Raw genomic sequence first — 21,329 nt, forward strand, 5'->3', positions numbered from 1 at the left:
AGTCATAGACCATACATGTAGTCACTATAGTCATAGACCACACATGCAGTCACTATAGTAATAGACCATACGTCCAGTCACTATAGTCATAGACCACACATGCAATCACTATAGTCATAGACCATACATGTAGTCACTATAGTCATAGACCATACATGCAGTCACCATAGTCCTAAACCACACATACAATCACCATAGTCATAGACCATACATGCAGTCAATATAGTCCTAAACCACACATACAATCACCATAGTCATAGACCACACATGTAGTCACTATAGTCATAGACCATACATGTAGTCACTATAGTCATAGACCACACATGTAGTCACTATAGTCATAGACCATACATGTAGTCACTATAGTCATAGACCACACATGTAGTCACCATAGTCATAGACCATACATGTAGTCACAATAGTCATAGACCATACATGTAGTCACTATAGTCATAGACCACACATGTAGTCACTATAGTCATAGACCATACATGCAGTCTCTATAGTCATAGACCATACATGTAGTCACTATAGTCATAGACCACACATGCAGTCACTATAGTAATAGACCATACGTCCAGTCACTATAGTCATAGACCACACATGCAATCACTATAGTCATAGACCATACATGTAGTCACTATAGTCATAGACCACACATGCAGTCACTATAGTCATAGACCACACATGTAGTCACTATAGTCAGAGACCATACAAGAAGTCACCATAGTCATAGACCATACATACGGCCACTATAGTCATAGACCACACATACAATCAACATAGTCCTGGACCACACATACAGTCACCATAGTCCATTACCACACATGCAGTCATCATAATCATAGTCCACATTTGCAGTCACCAGTCATAGACCATACATGCAGTCACTATAGTCATAGACCACACATGCAGTCACCAGTCATAGACCATACATGCAGTCACCATAGTCATAGTCCATACATGCAGTCACTATAGTCATAGTCCATACATGCAGTCACCATAGTCATAGTCCATACATGCAGTCACTATAGTCATAGACCATACATGCAGTCACCATAGTCATAGTCCATACATGCAGTCACTATAGTCATAGACCACACATGCAATCACTATAGTCATAGACCATACATGTAGTCACTATAGTCATAGACCACACATGCAGTCACTATAGTCATAGACCACACATGCAGTCACTATAGTCAGAGACCATACAAGAAGTCACCATAGTCATAGCCTATACATACGGCCACTATAGTCATAGACCACACATACAATCAACATAGTCCTGGACCACACATACAGTCACCATAGTCCTGGACCACACATACAGTCACCATAGTCCTGGACCACACATGCAGTCATCATAATCATAGTCCACATTTGCAGTCACCAGTCATAGACCATACATGCAGTCACTATAGTCATAGACCACACATACAGTCACCTTAGTCCTGGTCCAAAACTGCAGTCACCTTAATCCTAGTCCACACATACAGTCACCATAATCCTAGTCCACACATACAGTCATCTTAATCCTAGTCCACACATACAATCACCTTAATCCTAGTCCACACATACAGTCAACATAGTCCTAGTCCACACATACAGTCATCATAGTCATAGTTCACACATACAGTCACCTTAATCCTAGTCCACACATAGAGTCACCATAGTCCTAGTCCACACATACAGTCTCCATAGTCCTAGTCCACACATAGAGTCACCTTAATCCTAGTCCACACATACAGTCACCATAGTCCTAGTCCACACATACAGTCACCTTAATCCTAGTATACACATACAGTCACTTTAGTCCTAGTCCACACATACAGTCACCTTAATCCTAGTCCACACATACAGTCACCATAGTCCTAGTCCACGCATACAGCCACCATAGTCCTAGTCCACGCATACAGTCATCATAGTCATAGTTCACACATACAGTCACCTTAATCCTAGTCCACACATAGAGTCACCATAGTCCTAGTCCACACATACAGTCACCATAGTCCTAGTCCACACATAGAGTCACCTTAATCCTAGTCCACACATACAGTCACCATAGTCCTAGTCCACACATACAGTCACCTTAATCCTAGTCCACACATACAGTCACTGTAGTCCTAGTCCACACATACAGTCACCTTAATCCTAGTCCACACATACAGTCACCATAGTCCTAGACCACACATACAGTCACTTTAGTCCTAGTCCACACATACAGTCACCTTAATCCTAGTATACACATACAGTCACTTTAGTCCTAGTCCACACATACAGTCACCTTAATCCTAGTCCACACATACAGTCACCATAGTCCTAGACCACACACAGTCACTTTAGTCCTAGACCACACATAGTCACCTTAATCCTAGTCCACACATACAGTCACCATAGTCCTAGACCACACATACAGTCACTTTAGTCCTAGTCCACACATACAGTCACCTTAATCCTAGTCCACACATACAGTCACCTTAATCCTAGTCCACACATACAGTCACCATAGTCCTAGACCACACATACAGTCACCTTAATCCTAGTATACACATACAGTCAACATAGTCCTAGTCCACACATACAGTCACCTTAATCCTAGTCCACACATACAGTCACCATAGTCCTAGTCCACACATACAGTCACCATAGTCCTAGTCCACACATGCAGTCACCATAGTCCTAGTCCACACATACAGTCACCTTAGTCCTAGTCCACACATACAGTCACCTTAATCCTAGTCCACACATAGTCACCATAGTCCTAGTCCACACATACAGTCACCTTAATCCTAGTCCACACATAGTCACCATAGTCATAGTCCACACATAGTCACCTTAATCCTAGTCCACACATACAGTCACCTTAATCCTAGTCCACACATAGTCACCATAGTCCTAGTCCACACATACAGTCACCTTAATCCTAGTCCACACATAGTCACCATAGTCATAGTCCACACATAGTCACCTTAATCCTAGTCCACACATACAGTCACCTTAATCCTAGTCCACACATAGTCACCATAGTCATAGTCCACACATAGTCACCTTAATCCTAGTCCACACATACAGTCACCATAGTCCTAGTTCACACATAGTCACCATAGTCCTAGTCCACACATACAGTCACCTTAGTCCTAGTCCACAAATACAGTCACCATAGTCCTAGACCACAAACACACATGCTAGCTAGCATCAGGTCACGTGACCTGGCTAACGTCACGTCAATCATTGACAGAAACGCCGTCTGCTGCAAATATGAACACCAGAGCGGATCGATATTGTCATCGATATCACGCGGTCATTGTTGTGTTGGCCCACGCAGCTGCGCGTCGTGTCAGCAAAAGGTGAACATCCTTCCCCACCCAAAAAAAAAGAAAAAGTCTCCTCTCCTCATCGCCCCAAAAAAAAAAAAAAAAGGCTCCATTGTTGTGACGATATCGGCACTGATGGAGATGTCTCACCTTCCTCGGCGGCGGCTGCATGGCGGCGTGTTAGCACATGGATCTTGTCTCCTCTCAAATGTGGCACCAGGCCGGTTTATTGCTCTTTCCCCCCCCGAAACAAGACAAAATGATGGTAATCCTCCCCTCCGGAGGAAAAGACGGGAGTTAGGTCTGGACTCCGGCGGCCATGATTGATGATGAACGGCCTGCTTGGAGCGCGGCTGCCGCTGCTGTGCGCACTTTGTCGGGGTTGCGAGTACAGTGGCGCGCCGCGGACTACAGCACGACAGAACTAACTGGAGTCAATCATAGCGTGCGGGAGGACCGCGGTTTAAAAAAAAAAAAAAAAAAAAAAAAGGCGAAGGGGAGGAAAGGCGGACATTGACGGGGAAGCCCGACAGCTCCCCGGGCTGAGCAATGGCGCCCTCAAGCGGTGGCAGGCGGTAGCACGCTTTATAACTGTAAAAGGCGAATAAAAGAATACAAACCTAAACGTCCTCCCACTTAATCTGTCAAGCCGGAGGAAAAATGGTGACTTGTTACTTATTTGTGTTTATTTGTGCGTATTTGTGACGAGCGGAGGGAGAAGAAGCTGCTTGGAGAGACTTAGTGAGCTGGTGTCGCAGCGAGCTGCATGGCAACAAGGCCTTGCAGTCGAGCGCAGACACATCGATCATTTTTTTAGTTGAAACTGTTAATCCGGGTTATGGCCAAGAAGAGTGCAGCTTTTTAATTGCCTTTTCGGGCACATTCTGGAATTTTTATTGATTTATTTTTTAAAAGTAAAAATTAATTTAAAAAAAAAAGTTGAACATGTGGAATGTACGAAGAAATAGTTGCAATGTTGACTCTAATAACACATTTTTTTTAGTTTTTATTGCTGTTGTAATATTTCTCTATTTTGTTTCCATTTAAACCCTCGTTATTTACTTTTTACTTTTATCTAAATTAATCTCAACTGTGTACACTGCTGCTGGAATTTTAATTTTCCTGAAGGAACTCTCCTGAAGGAATCAATAAAGTACTATCTATCTATCTATCTATCTACACAGGGAAAGTTAAAGTACCAATGATAGTCTCTCACACACACACACACACACACACACTAGGTGTGGTGAAACTTGCCCTCTGCATTTGACCCATCACCCTTGTTAACCCCCAGGGAGGTGAGGGGAGCAGTGAGCAGCAGCGGTGGCCGCGCCCGGGAATCATTTTTGGTGATTTAACCCCCAATTTTTTTTAGGCAGGTGTGTGTGTGAGTGAGTGAGTGAGTGTGTGTGTGTGTGTGTGTGTTTGTGTGTGTGTTGACAAATAGGGTTTTGACAATAAGGGCATAACACACACACGAAAAAAAAAAACTTAACTGAAATTAAGGCGGCATAGCTCAGTTGGTAGAGTGGCCGTGTCAGCAACTTGAGGGTTGCAGGTTCGATTCCCTCTTGTGCCATCCTAGTTACTGCCGTTGTGTCCTTGGGCAAGACACTTTACCCACTTGATCCCAGTGCCACCCACACTGGTTTAAATGTAACTTAGATATTGGGTGTCACTATGTAAAGCGCTTTGAGTCACTTGAGAAAAGCGCTATATAAATACAATTCACAATTCACAAATTAATCTGTAGATTCAATGATTAAAGAGAGGGGAAAAAAATGACTTACTTTAAAACAAAATTATGACTAGGACCCACTTGAGTGTAACATATGTAAATATATATATATATATATATATATATATATATATATATATATATATATATTTAGTCATTGACCATATATATATATATATATCACACTCACACGTGTGTATACATGTGTGTGTGTATATTATATATATATGTATATATATATATATACATATATACACACACACACACACACATACACACACACACACACTATATATATACACATACTGTACATAAAGACATACACAAAAACTGTACGTATATACACATTCACTACTTACACATACATACATTATATATATATATATATATACATATACACATATATATATATACACACACACACAGTTCAAGTGTGTATGCATATATGATATATACAACCACAGTATATATACAGTATAAACAGTGTATATACACACACATTGTACATATGTAAATACTGTACATATAGATTGTGTACATATACACTGTACACATGTATACACACTGTACATGTACACTTATATATACTGTGAATATACTCCCTGAACATGTACATATTTTACAGACTGTACATATACACATATATCCATATACAGACATATATATACATATAAATATATACATACATACATACATACATACATACATATATATACACACATATATTCAAATATATATATACATATATATACACAAATATAGATAAATATACACATTTATATATATATACATTTATATCTATACATACATATATACACACACACACACACACACACGTATGTTTAAAAAAAAAAAAAAAGAAGTCCTAATTACTTGGCCCGGTGTATCAAATCAGGCACTGTTTTTACCAACAATTGTGAAAGAATGGGCCGCTCTCAGTTATTTCCAGCGTGGAACGGTCATAGGATGCCACCTGTGCAACAAATCCAGTCGTGAAATTTCCTCGCTCCTAAATATTCCAAAGTCAACTGTTGGCTTTATTATAAGAAAACGGAAGAGTTTGGGGAATAACAGCAACTCAGCCACCAAATGGTATAGGCCAGTGGTCCCCAACCTTTTTGTATCCGCGGACCGGTCAACGCTTAATAATTTGTCCCGCGGCCCGGGGGGGGGTTGTCCTTTTTTTTCAATTTCTTTTTTTTCCTTCTTTGTCATGAAAAAGGGACGTTTTTTGTCATGAAAAAGGGATTTTTTTGTGGTTGGTTTACTATTTGTAAGTGTATATTGTGTTTTTTATGTTGATTTAATAAACATTTTTTTTTTTTTATAAAAAATTCTTCTGCGGCCCGATACCAATCGGGTCACGGCCCGGTGGTTGGGGACCACTGGTATAGGCCACCTGAACTGACAGAGAGGAGTCAGCGGATGCTGAAGTGCAGAGTGCAAAGACTTTCTACACAGTCAGTTGCTACACAGCTCCAAACTTCATGTGACCTTCCAATTAGCCCACGTACAGTACGCAGAGAGCTTCACGGAATTGGTTTTCATGGCTGACCAGCTGTATCTAAGCCATACATCACCAAGTCCAATGCAAAGTGTGGGATGCAGTGATGTAAAGCACGTCGCCACTGGACTCTAGAGCAGTGGAGACGCCTTCTCTGGACTGATGAATCCCACTTTTGACAATGGATGAAGTACTGGCTGTCCAGAGTCGAGACCCAGGATGGACCGCTCGTCGGGACCCAGGATGGACCGCTCGTCAGGACCCAGGATGGACCGCTCGCCTGTGTATCGGTTGGGGACATCTCTACGCTGCTGATCCGCCTCCGCTTGAGATGGTTTCCTGTGGACAGGACTCTCGCTGCTGTCTTGGATCCGCTTGAACTGAACTCTCACGGCTGTGTTGGAGCCACTATGGATTGAACTTTCACAGTATCATGTTAGACCCGCTCGACATCCATTGCTTTCGGTCCCCTAGAGGGGGGGGGGGGGGGGGGGGGGTTGCCCACATCTGAGGTCCTCTCCAAGGTTTCTCATAGTCAGCATTGTGACTGGCGTCCCACTGGATGTGAATTCTCCCTGCCCACTGGGTGTGAGTTTTCCTTGCCCTTTTGTGGGTTCTTCCGAGGATGTTGTAGTCGTAATGATTTGTGCAGTCCTTTGAGACATTTGTGATTTGGGGCTATATAAATAAACATTGATTGATTGATTGACTTTTCCTCTGGCAATCTGATGGACCAGTCTGGGTTTGGAGGTTGCCAGGAGAACGCTACATTTCAGACTGCATTGTGCAAAGTATGAAATTTGGTAGTGGAGGAATTACGGTGTGAATGCTCCAGGAGGCCAAAACATTTTGGACAATTCTATGCTCCCAAACTTGTGGGAACAATTTGGAGCGGGCCCCTTCCTCTTTTAACGTGACTGTGCACCAGCGCACAAAGCCAGGTCCAAAAATACATGGATGACATACTCTGGTGTGGATGAACTTGACTGGCCTGCACAGAGTCCTGACCTGATACCAATAGAACGCCTCTGGGATGAATTAGAACGGAGACTTCGCGACCAACATCATTGTGCGACCTCGCCAAGGCGCTTTTGGAAGAATGGTTGAAAATACCTATCATCACACTCCGCAACCTTGTGGACAGCCTTCCCAGAAGCCTTGAAGCTGTAATAGCTGCAAAAGGTGGACCCACATCGTATTGAACTCTATGAATTAGGAATGTGATGGCACGCCAGGTTCATATGTGAGTCAAGGCAGGTGGACAAATACTTTTGCCAATATCGTGTATGTTTTGAACAATGAAAAATATCAAAATGGCTCCTGTATGCTTACTTGTTTCAGTAAAGTTTAGACACCTCTGATCTAGGAAGTGTTTAAAACTGCATTGACACATTGTAACTACACACTTAACTTCTAAATACATGTGGAATTAGGTACTTTGTGCTTGTATTGCACATTTAAAAAGCTAAAAAATGTGTCCATGTAGGATAGGATGTGTGGTTCTTGGAAGGGAGCCGGATTTTGAAGAGCACTTCTTTTCAAAAACAGTTTTTTTTAATGAGAAAACAAACATTTTGGCTTTTTGTGCCTTTTTAAAGCATTACATGGATTCAATTCTTTAAAATGTCAATAAACTTCTCAATCAATCAATCAAAGTATAACATGTGGATTAGAAATACATGATACTATGAATGAAATTTATAAATTATAAATAAAACTAGAATATCAGGACATCATGAAAATGTTTAACACTTAATGTGAAACTTTTTTAAAAACTGCTTGTTTGTCTTTTAATGTAAAAAAAAAGGTTAAAACTGGACTTAAGTGACATTTTCAACATGCAAGTCTCCCCTGATCATGCTGGATCAACATTTTTAATCCACTTAGGTTTCGTACTCGTACTAGTGTTCGTGCTTCAATAAATAGTAGTACACTATTTCACCACTAGATGGCAATACTGCAGTATTATTGCATTCCTCCTGCCAATACACTATCTCATCACTAGATGGCAATACTACAATATTATTGCATTAGGAGTCTAAAACAATCATTCCATTCACAAAACTCTTAACTATTTTTTGACATACTTTTTTATTTCAACAGTAAAAATATACAATAACATTGAGAAGCATGATTTTAAATCCAGCAACACTTCAGATTGATGAAAAACTGTTTTGGAATAAATACTTATTAATGTGTGTTGTCATATTTTGCACGTGAAGCTAGGTTTTTTTTAAAAAAAAGGTTTAAATTCTAAACAGAAGTGTCAATAAAAACAAACCACTAAACCTTCTGCAAGCTCTGGTGAAAACACGAAATATATCCTTTTAAGTGCAACTAATGATTCCTTTTACAGTTGAGTTCAAGTTTATTGTTTGGGTGGTCAGTGACTAAAACATTTGCATAAATGTCTGAAATGCTGTATTGACATATTTACAAGTACATACTTAGTGTTTGTACATGTTATACTGGATGATGCCAGTGTTTGAGTTTATTGTGGATGTGTTGGGACTACTGCGTGATCTAGAAAGCTCGGGTAACAAGCCTTTCTTTCAAGCCCCACCTGCTGAAATCCTAGTGTTTGACCTGTAAAAAATACACACGCCAGTCCAGTGTCCTCCCTACCGTTGTTTACCTGACCGTGTGTCTTTTGTTGTGGCAGTTCCAACAGCGGGGCTTGTTTTGCCTGCCCTAAAGTGCGAAGTAATGACGGCTTTCAATCCAGTCATGTGGTACACACCTCTCTGCTTTAGACTTTTTCTTTGGACAAGCTCCTTGCTGCTCTTGGGCTCCTCTAAAAGTTCGGCGTCACAGCACACACCTGCCGTCTTCTTTCCCACAGACGTAGTCGTACGCCTGCCGGACTGCATCCGTCGTCACCTGAAATACAGGAAATACAACTTAGGACTTTTTATTTGCTAGTGCCTGTCATCCATGTTTTACTGTAGTTCATCATAGGCCTGACTGAGTCAATGAGACATTTTGCTGGGCGATATATTGTCCCACACATCCTTGCTGCTAAACAATATGATTATTGTCAGCATTATTTGAGACCAAATCAAGCACTAATGTAATCATAATTAATAATAATTAGGGGTGTCAAATAAAAATAATAAATGTATTATTATTTTATAAATAAGAAAAATGTGAGTACAAAATTGTTTACGTTTAAACTCTTGCCCTGTAGAATAATGAACCGGAAAAGTAAATTAAAAAAAAGAAATAAATTTTAAGTGGGAGAACTTGCACAATCCGTAGCTGACAAAATACTTTTATGCCCCACTGTATATATATAATAAAATATTTATATATATACACACACACACACACGTGTAATATATATATATATACACACGTGTGTGTGTGTGTATATATACACGTGTAAATGTGTGTGTAAATGTTTGTTGAGATTTTATATATATATATATATACAAACATACACAGACATGCATATATGTGTGTGTGTGTATATATATACACACAGATATATACACGTGTGTGTGTGTATATATATATATACATACATACACAAACACGCTTGTGTGTGTGTGTATATACATACATACAGACACACACACACACATACACACACACACACACACACACATATATATATATACATACACACACACACTATATATATGTATATATATATATATGTGTATGTATATATATATATATACACACACACACACACACACACACACACACACACAAGTGTATGTATATATATATATATAAATAAATGTGTGTATATATACATATACATATATGTAAATATAAATAAATATATATATATATATATATATATATATATATATATATATATATATATATATATATATATATGTATGTGTTAGAATTGTATTTCATTTTTATATTTACTTTTCGAGTTAATTACTCTAAAGGGCAAGAGTCAAAGCGTAAACAATTTTGAAATCACTTTTTTCATATTTATAAAATAATAATACATTTATCATATTTTTTTGATACCCCTAAGTATTATTATTTATCAATCAATCAATTAATGTTTATTTATATAGCCCTAAATCACAAATGTCTCAAAGGACTGCACAAACCATCACGACAACGACATCCTCGGAAGAACCCACAATTTAGAGATTACATTAGTGCGGGAAAACACACACACACACACACAGACACGCACACACACACACACACACACACACACACACACACGTTTGTGTGTTTTCTTGCATTGGGTCACATGAGTAAACGCTGCGCATTACTCCTTTTAGAGCATATTTAAAGGTCATTGTAAATTGAAATGAAGTGAATTATCTTTATATAGCACCTTTCTCTAGAGAGCTAAAGCGCTTTATGTAGAGAAACCCACTATCTAATTATTTGTGCCACATCTAAAGCAGTCACCGGGAGCATGTGGGTGAAGTGTCTTACCCAAGGACACAACAGCAGAAGCGGGAATGGAACCCTCAAAGTTGCTGGCAAAGTCGCTCTACCAACCAATGGCGACAAAATGGCTGCATCTAAGGCAGTCTTTTTAAAATGATTGCAATCCCCCTGCTGGCAAGATTCCTTATTTATTAACTCATGACGTTTCCCGAAACCAAATTGAAGACGTCGGCGGGCCGTAGTTTGGACACCCCTGGTTTAGACTGAGCTTTCAGCCAGAAGTACAAGTGCCGTTCCGTCTCCTAGCCATCCATAGCGTTCCTACTCGTAACGATTCCTCATTCATCCCTCCAAGCAACGTTTGTAAGTTTTACAATATAACTAAAACCATTCCTACGTCCTAAACCTTCCCATGAGTGTTTTCATGCTCGTCTGTGGGCTTTCAGTGTAAACAATGGAACAGACAGAAGGGCAAACATGAGGAATATTAAAAGTTGTACCTGATGATGTTGGCTAAGGAAGAGGAAGAGAAGGGAATCCCGCCAAAAAGGGATTTGCGTTGTTGCTCCTGGGACGGTGCCTTTGTTTCCACCACCACTGACTTGTATTCGGGGATGTGAGCAACTTGAAACCTGCAAAGTATTAATGTTAACACAAGTCTTGTCTTGTATTGTGACCATACTTGCCAACCTTGAGACCTCCGATCCCGGGAGGAGGGGGTTGGGGCAGGGGCGTGTGGTTAAGAGGGGAGGAGTATATTTACAGCTAGAATTCACCAAGTCAAGTATTTCAATCAATCAATCAATCAATGTTTACTTGTATAGCCCTAAATCACTAGTGTCTCAAAGGGCTGCACAAACCACTACGACATCCTCGGTCGGCCCACATAAGTTATCAATAGGGCCCACATATTTTGGGAATGGTGCCATTACTGAGGGCAGTAGGTCAGCAAGAGTTGTCGTTGTGGCCGTATTAATGTTGCGGCTGCTATAGCAGTTATTATTATTATTAGTTTGACGAACATGCGTCTGAACCTCGAATTTTATAAGGTAATGATCGGACAATACTTTAGTATACGGGAGTATCGTAACTTTGGAAACGGTGATACCCCTGAAAAGCACTAGGTCTATCGTATTACCGTTTCATATATATATATTATATATATTAATTTATTTATATTATTTACACATATACATAACACTCATCTACTCATTGCTGAGTTAAGGGTTGAATTGTCCATCCTTGTTCTATTCTCTGTCACTATTTTTCTAGCCATGCTGAATATGCTGTATCTTCCTCGTTCTTCTGCTTCGTCTCCTTGTTGTGTGCGCAGTTGTGCACTGCACCCTCTAAAAGCCGTAGATGTTATTTTCACATACGCATTTACAGTAGATGGCAGTATTGTCCTGTTTAAGAGTGTCACAACATTGCTGTTTACGGCAGACAAACTGCTTTACGGTAGACGAAAGCGTGACTGCTGTTGTTGTGTGTTGTTACCGCGCTGGCAGGACGTTAATGAAACTGGCTAACAATAAACCCACATAAGAAACCAAGAATTCGCCCTCGATCATTCTACAGTTATAACGTCATTATATTGTGGGAAAGCGGACGTGAAAACAGGCTGTCGACACGTCACTCAGGTCCGCATGGAGCTGGAGGGGGCGTGGCCTCCAGCTCCGCCTGAGTTTCGGGATATTTTCGGGAGAAAATTTGTCCCGGGAGGTTTTCCGTAGAGGCGCTGAATTTCGGGAGTCTCCCGGAAAATCCGGGAAGGTTGGCAAGTATGATTGTGACGGAGGTTCATAGCAAGAAGCGTAAAAAGTCTCACCTTCCCACAGACAGAACTCTGGGCTCTCCTTCCCTTGTGTCCTCCTCCCTCTTCTGTCCGCCGTTTGGCACCTGTGCACAGCGAGGGCCCGCGCACATCCCCGCCAGCAGGGGGACGTCCGTCTGGTCGGGGGGTGAGTGGAGGGAGGGGAAGGTGAAGGTCTGCGGAGGCCCGGCGGGGTCTCTCAAAGGGGCCATGAGGACGGGGGGCCATTTCCTCTGGGCACAGCGGGAGCAGCGGTAGCCGTGCTTGGGGCCCAAGCCGGAGAGGCCGGAGATGGTGTGGAGGTGCGACTGGTGCGGGCAAAGTCTGGGGAGGGTGCAGAACGAGGACGGGGGAGACAGCATGGGAAACCTGGAAAGGAGAAGCAAGACAATGAGTGCTATGCCAAAAATAGAGAGCGAGAGAGATGTCCGATAATAACGGACTGCCGATATTATCATGCAGGTTTACGACGCTTGATGACCTCATCAAACCGCCGCGAGCGGAGCTTAACAACAACAAGGGTGTGTTGTTGCCGGTGCTGTAGCCTGGCTAACAAGCCAGCTCACTCTGTGACCGACTAACGACATGGTTTGGGATTATTTTAAGTATTTCTGACCAATAAAAAACAGGCAATTTGTAATGACTGCAAAAATGTGGTTATGCGAGGAGGAACCAAGACCTCTTCCTTTAATACGAGAGATTTGATCTCCAACCTCTTCAAGAGTCGTAAGGAGATACACGATGAATACAAGCGGAAGATGGATGAAAAGCAAACAGCGGAAAAAAATACTACCACACAGTTGTCGCTTAAAGACTCCGCCGAGATAGAACTAAAATTCAACAAAAACCAACCCTGTCTTAACGCAGCATTTCAACTGGTAGGCCACTTCAAGCACTCACCACTAGCTTGCAGCACATTTGTGTTACTCATACAAAAACATTAGAGCAGGGCAGATTGAGCCCAGTTTATAATTTCCTGTTATACAGTATGCAAGGCAGTCTTGCACTAAAGGAAGGACATGTTATTGTTTACTTTAGGACTCTAGTATACTCTGGACTGAAGCTGTGTGCCTTCATTGATTTTTTAGTTGTTGTTATGAGGCATGTTTAAAAAAAATAATAATAATAATGAAATAAGTCAAAGTATAAAACTTCCCATAGTTGTAGTGGGTCTCAGGGAGAGCATGTCCCAAATTCCAAGCTGCTGTTTTGAGGCATGTTGAAAAAAATAATGCACTTTGTGACTTCAATAATAAATATGGCAGTGCCATGTTGGCGTTTTTTTTCCATAACTTGAGTTGATTTATTTTGGAAAACCTTGTTACGTTGTTTAATGCATCCAGCAGGGCATCACAACACAATTAGGCATAATAATGTGTTAATTCCACGACTGAATATGTCGGTATCGGATGATATCGGAATCGGTAATTAAGAGTTGGACAATATCGCAATATCGGCAAAAAAGCCATTATTGTACATCTGTAATTTTGTAGTTATGATAGTTTATCAAAACAAACTTGATGTCTTTTTTCTTTATTGTTCTTTTTTTTAATGTAATAATCTTTCTATTTGTTAGGGGCGAAAAACAGCTTGTCGTGCATTTTTGACAGCTATTGTTTACGTCTAAAATTAATCAGTAAGTGATTGTGGTCGCCAAATGTGCGCGGACGATTTAAGTGAGCAAAATAAGGAGAGCTCGCGTCGCGATCTATCAAACAGACACTGTTCTGCTGCCGCTGTTTTGCGTCTATATTTAGCGCGGCTGGCACAGTTACGCACAAACGGCTGCGAGAAAGGAGGCGATCACGCTGCAAAGATACGATAGAGAGAGAATTATCCATTAGTGTGCGTGTCAACATATTTGGATTGTCAGAAAAAGAATATCAGACATATATCGTCTATTCAGCACTTACTTAAGGCGCTGATTAAAAAGAATTTAATTTGATTTTTTTTTAGTTTAGTTACGTTTATTTATTTATATAACACATTAAAAAACAACTCCGGTTGGCCAAAGTGTCGTACAGACAAGAAAAAATTTCAAACAAAGAAGTATCACCTTTACATTGTAACACAGTGTCAGGTTCAAACACTGATGACTATTAAACAAGACAAGAAGCAAGGAATAAAACAGAGACAGAATTATCTTTGGCTCAATGAGGAGAAATTATGCAAGTTTTTGAGTCATTTCTTATGCAGTATATTTGATTAGTATTTATTTTTTCATAAAATCAGTCTGACCTTAGCCTTAGGTTTATGTGTTACTTCAATCATCATCTTGGTGAGTAACACGTGGTTTCACATAATTAGACCAAGTTGCTGAACTGTTCAACTATAAGTAGTTTAGATGGAATTATTGAATACGATTAAGAAACCCCGGTGTTGCTGTCATAGCTGAGCCCGGAAGAAGATCCTTCCCATGACTATCTGTTGACTGGAAATTGTTGGGATACCGTATTTCCTTGAATTGCTGCCGGGGCGCTAATTAATTTAAAACCTCTTCTCACTCCGGCGTTTACCAAAGGCATGCGGTAAATTTAGGCCTGCGCTTATAAATTTGAGTGTGACGTAAGGATGCCATCATGAAAAGCACATTTAATAAAAAAAAACGTTATTATGGTGTTACCTTTACTTATAAATGAAGTCCATGCGCTACTCCTTCTGATCAAAAGCAGTAGCTCCACCCATTCGGCAGATGACTTTATGAAGTTCTTTAATAAGAAAATTGAACTTATTAGAAAGGAGATTAAAGACAATGCGTCCCAGCTACAACGGGGTTATAGTAACACAGATACGATTGTATATACGGCGGATACTGCAAATATCCAAAATAGTTTCTCTCGTTTTGATGAAATAACATTAGAAGGATTGTTACAACGTGTAAATGGAATAAAACAAACAACATGTTTACTTGACCCACTTCCTGGGAAACTTATCAAGGAGCTTTTTGTATTATTAGGTCCATCAGTGCTAAATATTATAAACTTATCACTTTCCTCGGGCACTGTTCCCGTTGCATTCAAAAAAGCGGTTATTCATCCTCTCCTTAAAAGACCTAACCTCGATCCAGACCTCATGGTAAACTACCGACCGGTGTCTCACCTTCCCTTTATTTCGAAAATCCTCGAAAAAATTGTTGCAGAGCAGCTAAATGAGCACTTAGCGTTTAACAATCTATGTGAAACCTTTCAATCCGGTTTCAGGGCAAATCACTCGACTGAGACAGCCCTCGCAAAACTGACTAATGATCTATTGCTAACGATGGACTCTGATGCGTCATCTATGTTGCTGCTCCTCGATCTTAGCGCTGCTTTCGATACCGTCGATCATAATATTTTATTAGAGCGTATCAAAATACGAATTGGTATTTCGGACTCAGCCCTGTCATGGTTTAACTCTTATCTTACTGATAGGATGCAGTGCGTCTCCTATAACAGTGTGACCTCGGACTATGTTAAGGTAACGTGTGGAGTTCCCCAGGGTTCGGTCCTTGGCCCTGTACTCTTCAGCATCTACATGCTGCCGCTAGGTGACGTCATACGCAAATACGGTATTAGCTTTCACTGTTATGCTGATGACACCCAACTTTACATGCCCCTAAAGCTGACCAACACGCCGGACTGTAGTCAGTTGGAAGCGTGTCTTAATGAAATTAAACAATGGATGTCCGCTAACTTTTTGCAACTTAATGCCAAAAAAACGGAAATGCTGATTATCGGTCCTGCTAGACACCGACCTCTATTTAATAATACAACTTTAACATTTGACAACCAAATAATAAAACAAGGTGACTCTGTAAAAAATCTGGGTATTATCTTCGACCCAACTCTCTCCTTTGAGTCACACATTAAAAGCGTTACTAAAACGGCCTTCTTTCATCTCCGTAATATCGCTAAAATTCGCTCCATTTTGTCCACTAAAGACGCCGAGATCATTATCCATGCGTTTGTTACGTCTCGTCTCGATTACTGTAACGTATTATTTTCGGGTCTCCCAATGTCTAGCATTAAAAGATTACAGTTGGTACAAAATGCGGCTGCTAGACTTTTGACAAGAACAAGAAAGTTTGATCATATTACGCCTGTACTGGCTCACCTGCACTGGCTTCCTGTGCACTTAAGATGTGACTTTAAGGTTTTACTACTTACGTATAAAATACTACACGGTCTAGCTCCAGCCTATCTTGCCGATTGTATTGTACCGTATGTCCCGGCAAGAAATCTGCGTTCAAAAGACTCCGGCTTATTAGTGATTCCTAGAGCTCAAAAAAAGTCTGCGGGCTATAGAGCGTTTTCCGTTCGGGCTCCAGTACTCTGGAATGCCCTCCCGGTAACAGTTCGAGATGCTACCTCAGTAGAAGCATTTAAGTCTCATCTTAAAACTCATCTGTATACTCTAGCCTTTAAATAGACCTCCTTTTTAGACCAGTTGATCTGCCGCTTCTTTTCTTTCTCCTATGTCCCCCCCTCCCTTGTGGAGGGGGTCCGGTCCGATGACCATGGATGAAGTACTGGCTGTCCAGAGTCGAGACCCAGGATGGACCGCTCGTCGGGACCCAGGATGGACCGCTCGCCTGTATCGGTTGGGGACATCTCTACGCTGCTGATCCGCTCGAGATGGTTTCCTGTGGACGGGACTCTCGCTGCTGTCTTGGAGCCACTGTGGATTGAACTTTCGCAGTATCATGTTGGACCCGCTCGACATCCATTGCTTTCGGTCCCCTAGAGGGGGGGGGTTGCCCACATCTGAGGTCCTCTCCAAGGTTTCTCATAGTCAGCATTGTCGCTGGCGTCCCACTGAATGTGAATTCTCCCTGCCCACTGGGTGTGAGTTTTCCTTGCCCTTTTGTGGGTTCTTCCGAGGATGTTGTAGTCGTAATGATTTGTGCAGTCCTTTGAGACATTTGTGATTTGGGGCTATATAAATAAACATTGATTGATTGATTGATTGAAAGCATTGATAACTTGTTTATAGTAGTCTTCCTTATCTTTCTTCAGTTGTAAAAGTCTCTTTGTCTCCATGGAGATCTTCCTTTATTACCTCCTGCTTCGATTGAAAGTCCAGTTTAGAAAACTGTTTTATTTTAGATATGTAATCCTCCATGTTAAAAGTGCAAGCGAGAGGAAAAAATAAACGATCGCTGCTTGTTGTCACTTCTTCTGCAGCCGAGTAGTCGCAAGAAGGATCACTAACGCCCTCTACCACCAGGAGGCGTGAGTCATTTAATGACTCATATTTGACACACGCAGCTACGGTATTTTAATAAAACATAGCTGCTTACTGTTCTTTTTAGCATATTCAATAGCTACTGAATAGCTCTTAATCTTCTTCCCTTTATGCGATTTCAAATTATTGAAATCAGCCTCCTCCATTTTGAAAATGATGACAGGTGAAGTGTCACTCGTGACGTGACGAGTTTGACCCTGCGGGAATTCTAGGCATATGCTAAATTATTTTGCGAAACGAGTTTGACCCGACGGAAATTCTAAACATGCGCTAATAAAAATAATATTTTGCGAAACGAGTTTGACCCGGCGTTAATCCTGAGCCGGCAGTAATGCTAAGCATGCGCTAAGTATTTTGCGAGACGAGTTTGACCCGGCAGTAATTCTAGGCAGGCGCATACTATTTCAAGGAAATACGGGATTTGTTATAAGTGCTATTTTGCTTCATTTCAGACGCCTCAGCACCAGTCGTGCTGTTACATCAAGTCCTACTCTGGTTGTTGAGGAACATTGTGTGATATTAAAGAGGTCTTGCCAGGGCAGTAAATATTTCGCTCAGAAATCAATCAACCATTTGATGTTATCAAGGAGGACACGCTCAAGGACCAGCAGCCCTTTTTTTTTTCATGACATTGTGTCATGAGCAGCATGATTAAGTACGGAGCATGTGTGCTGTTTGTGGACTTACTTAATTAACGAGCTTTTGCCCAGGGCCATCTGTTTGCTCTCGTACTCCTGCAGCAGTTCTTCCAAAGCCGCTGCGTTTTCTGAAAACCCGACAAAGGAATTATGTTTGCACCTGCTTGCAAATGGTTCACAACAAACCGGATTAGGAATGTTCTTGGTTTCAACACAGCAGGGGAAAAGAGGATGGTGTAAGAACGTCTCCTTTACCTTTTTTCTCGGTAATTAAGCGGACGAGAATGCTGATGGTGTCGTCGTTCAGGTCGTCAGATAAGTAGGGGTAATTGTTGCCTGAAAAAAAAATGACAGACGGATTTTAATTACTGCGGATATTTTTGCATATTTATGGTTCTCCAGACTGTGTAAAAATGACCAAAAAGTCAAACTCGGGTGTGTCCGGACATTTTCATCAAGGGTTTCTATTTTATTTCTTTTATTTATATTTATAGGGGCGGTTTAGCTCGGTTGGTAGAGCGGCCATGCCAGCAACTTGAGGGTTGCAGGTTCAATTCCCGCTTCCGCCATCCTAGTCAATGCCGTTGTGTCCTTGGGCAAGACACTTTACCCACCTGCTCCCAGTGCCACCCACACTGGTTTAAATGTAACTTAGATATTGGGTTTCACTATGTAAAGCGCTTTGAGTCACTAGAGAAAAGTGCTATATAAATGTAATTTACTTCACTTATTGAACAAGCTGAAACTTCCACTTCCTTCGTGTGCTGCAGAGGAACACACTTGAGGAGACATAGCAGGTAGGGGTGTAACGCTACGTGTATTTGTATTGAAGCGTTTCGGTTCGGTACGAAGGGTGTATCGAACGAGTTTGTAAGCTAAAGTCTTAACAAGCTGCTCTGCAGCTGCCTCTGTCTGAGCACCCAGCATTGTCCCGCCCACAGAATCATCTGATTGGTTACATACAAAGCCAATCAGCCGGGCGTATTCAGAGCGATGAAACAGCCAATCAGCAGGGCATAGTCAGAAAACATGGAGTCAGTGCTCTGGCGTCGAGATGAGCAGATATGTGTTTAGCAGGTGAGCAGCTGACATCGTACACTCCCCAAATTATAAAAAACACTTCCCAGTCACAACCATTACAAACATCACTATGAGCCCGTTGACCTTCTAGAAACTTAAACTGCAGCTCAGCTCTCTCATAGTTCTGGGTTGAGGTGAAGGCTAATTAGCTTTTAGCGTTAGGTTAGCTCATTTTGCTGTGCGTGTGTGTGTAATTTTGAAAAATGTATTAATTGTATCATTTTTTTTTTTTTTCATAAAAAATTAAAACGGGTCCCACAGACCCAAACACCACACAAGGGTTAAGCTAGGGCAGGGGTCGGGAACCTTTTTGGCTGAGAGAGCCAAGAAGCCAAATATTTGAAAATGTATTTCCCTAAGAGCCATATATTTTTTTTTAACACTGAACACAACTAAACGCGTGCATTTTTAAGTAAGACCAACATTTCCAGAGTATAATAAGTCTCTTGTTCTTTGTAATAACATTGTTATTCTGAAGCTAACTGTGGAGGAGGCGTGGCCTGCGGGCCTGCAGCAAAAGCAGGATGTTGCCAGGATCAGCCTCGAAATCAGCGACAAGTGGGTAGACGGCCCACCTGGGCCTTTTTATCTAATCACCTGTCGCTCTGTTATAAGCAGCAGCCAGGAGGAGAGACAGGGTTGGGGCTGGAGCCAGAGCGTGAGTGAGGACGAAACAGAAAAAGACAATTGCTGGAAAGCAACTGAGAGAAAAATAAAATAAAACAATATTGTAACCCCAAAACAGACTCTTGGTGGTCTGAAGAACCCCCAGGAGGGCAAGCCCCACACTAACCAATAATAAATAAATGACTTCTTACCATTAATCCAACTTCTTGAACATAAAAAAGCATGAGAATGTTTTATATTTTGAAGGTTATTTTTAACACTGTGATTACAAGTGGAATTATTCGTTACTTATCGTGTTAAGCAACGTCAGCTCAGATTTATCCGAGAGCCACAGGTTCCCTACCCCTGAGCTAAGGATTGGTGTGCTTGCTGCACCGTAAGTTTATTAAAGTGCGGAAATCAGTCACGGTTTTACAATAATTTAAAATGGTAACAATAACTGTCAAGAATTGTACAGTGGTTTGGCGTTAAAAGCGGTAATTGTTAGAACCCTGACTTGGGTGTTAGGGGGACTAACTGTAAATCGAGCCTGCATGTGCCATCAACTTGACTGGAAGTCTGAAGTTTAATTCTTTGAAAGTGTGTGTAAATCATATGTTTACAAAGTATGCCCAATCCCCCACGGATGTGCTTTGTTGACAGACGATAACTTTATTCCTAGCTCTTGTCCAAAGAATAAAAAGCAGCAACACTTTCCAGCGGTTGGTTGAGTTCACACCGTGCATGTCATTGCTGGGTAACCGTGCCTACGCACACCATGGGACTGATAAGGGTTGCGCCATGGCAACCGCATGACCATCCCGTAACACCGATGTCAGACATCTGAGAGGAGAGCGACGGTAAAGCGGGTTGGAGAATTGTTTGCTCAGCAATCATTTCAGCACACAAACATTGCAGCTGCCTTTTTATTACAGCAGAGATGCAATGATTAGATGGAGTCTCCATTGAGTCACACATTAAAAGCGTTACTAAAACGGCCTTCTTTCATCTCCGTAACATCGCTAAAATTCGCTCC

At 41.2% G+C, this 21,329-nt stretch overlaps 2 protein-coding genes across 2 annotated transcripts in view; both read right to left on the reverse strand.

Annotated features, from left to right (window-relative positions):
• Positions 1-3,763, reverse strand: part of LOC133564759 (F-BAR and double SH3 domains protein 2-like) — a 163,783-nt gene extending 160,020 nt beyond the window's left edge. The window contains 1 exon segment of the mRNA XM_061919244.1: positions 3,468-3,763. Coding sequence (XP_061775228.1) covers positions 3,468-3,488 — 21 coding nt within the window. The 5' untranslated portion in view covers positions 3,489-3,763.
• A 4,863-nt stretch (positions 3,764-8,626) lies between these two features.
• Positions 8,627-21,329, reverse strand: part of relt (RELT TNF receptor) — a 53,963-nt gene continuing 41,260 nt past the window's right edge. The window contains exons 7-11 of the mRNA XM_061919245.1: positions 18,863-18,943; positions 18,657-18,735; positions 12,762-13,115; positions 11,434-11,565; positions 8,627-9,439 (exon numbers count right to left, since the gene is read on the reverse strand). Of these exons, the coding sequence (XP_061775229.1) occupies positions 9,436-9,439; positions 11,434-11,565; positions 12,762-13,115; positions 18,657-18,735; positions 18,863-18,943 (650 nt within the window). The 3' untranslated portion in view covers positions 8,627-9,435. The remainder of the gene's footprint in view (positions 9,440-11,433; positions 11,566-12,761; positions 13,116-18,656; positions 18,736-18,862; positions 18,944-21,329) is intronic.

The sequence above is a fragment of the Nerophis ophidion genome, linkage group LG13 (assembly GCF_033978795.1).
Source record: "Nerophis ophidion isolate RoL-2023_Sa linkage group LG13, RoL_Noph_v1.0, whole genome shotgun sequence".
NCBI classification, from domain to species: domain Eukaryota; kingdom Metazoa; phylum Chordata; class Actinopteri; order Syngnathiformes; family Syngnathidae; genus Nerophis; species Nerophis ophidion.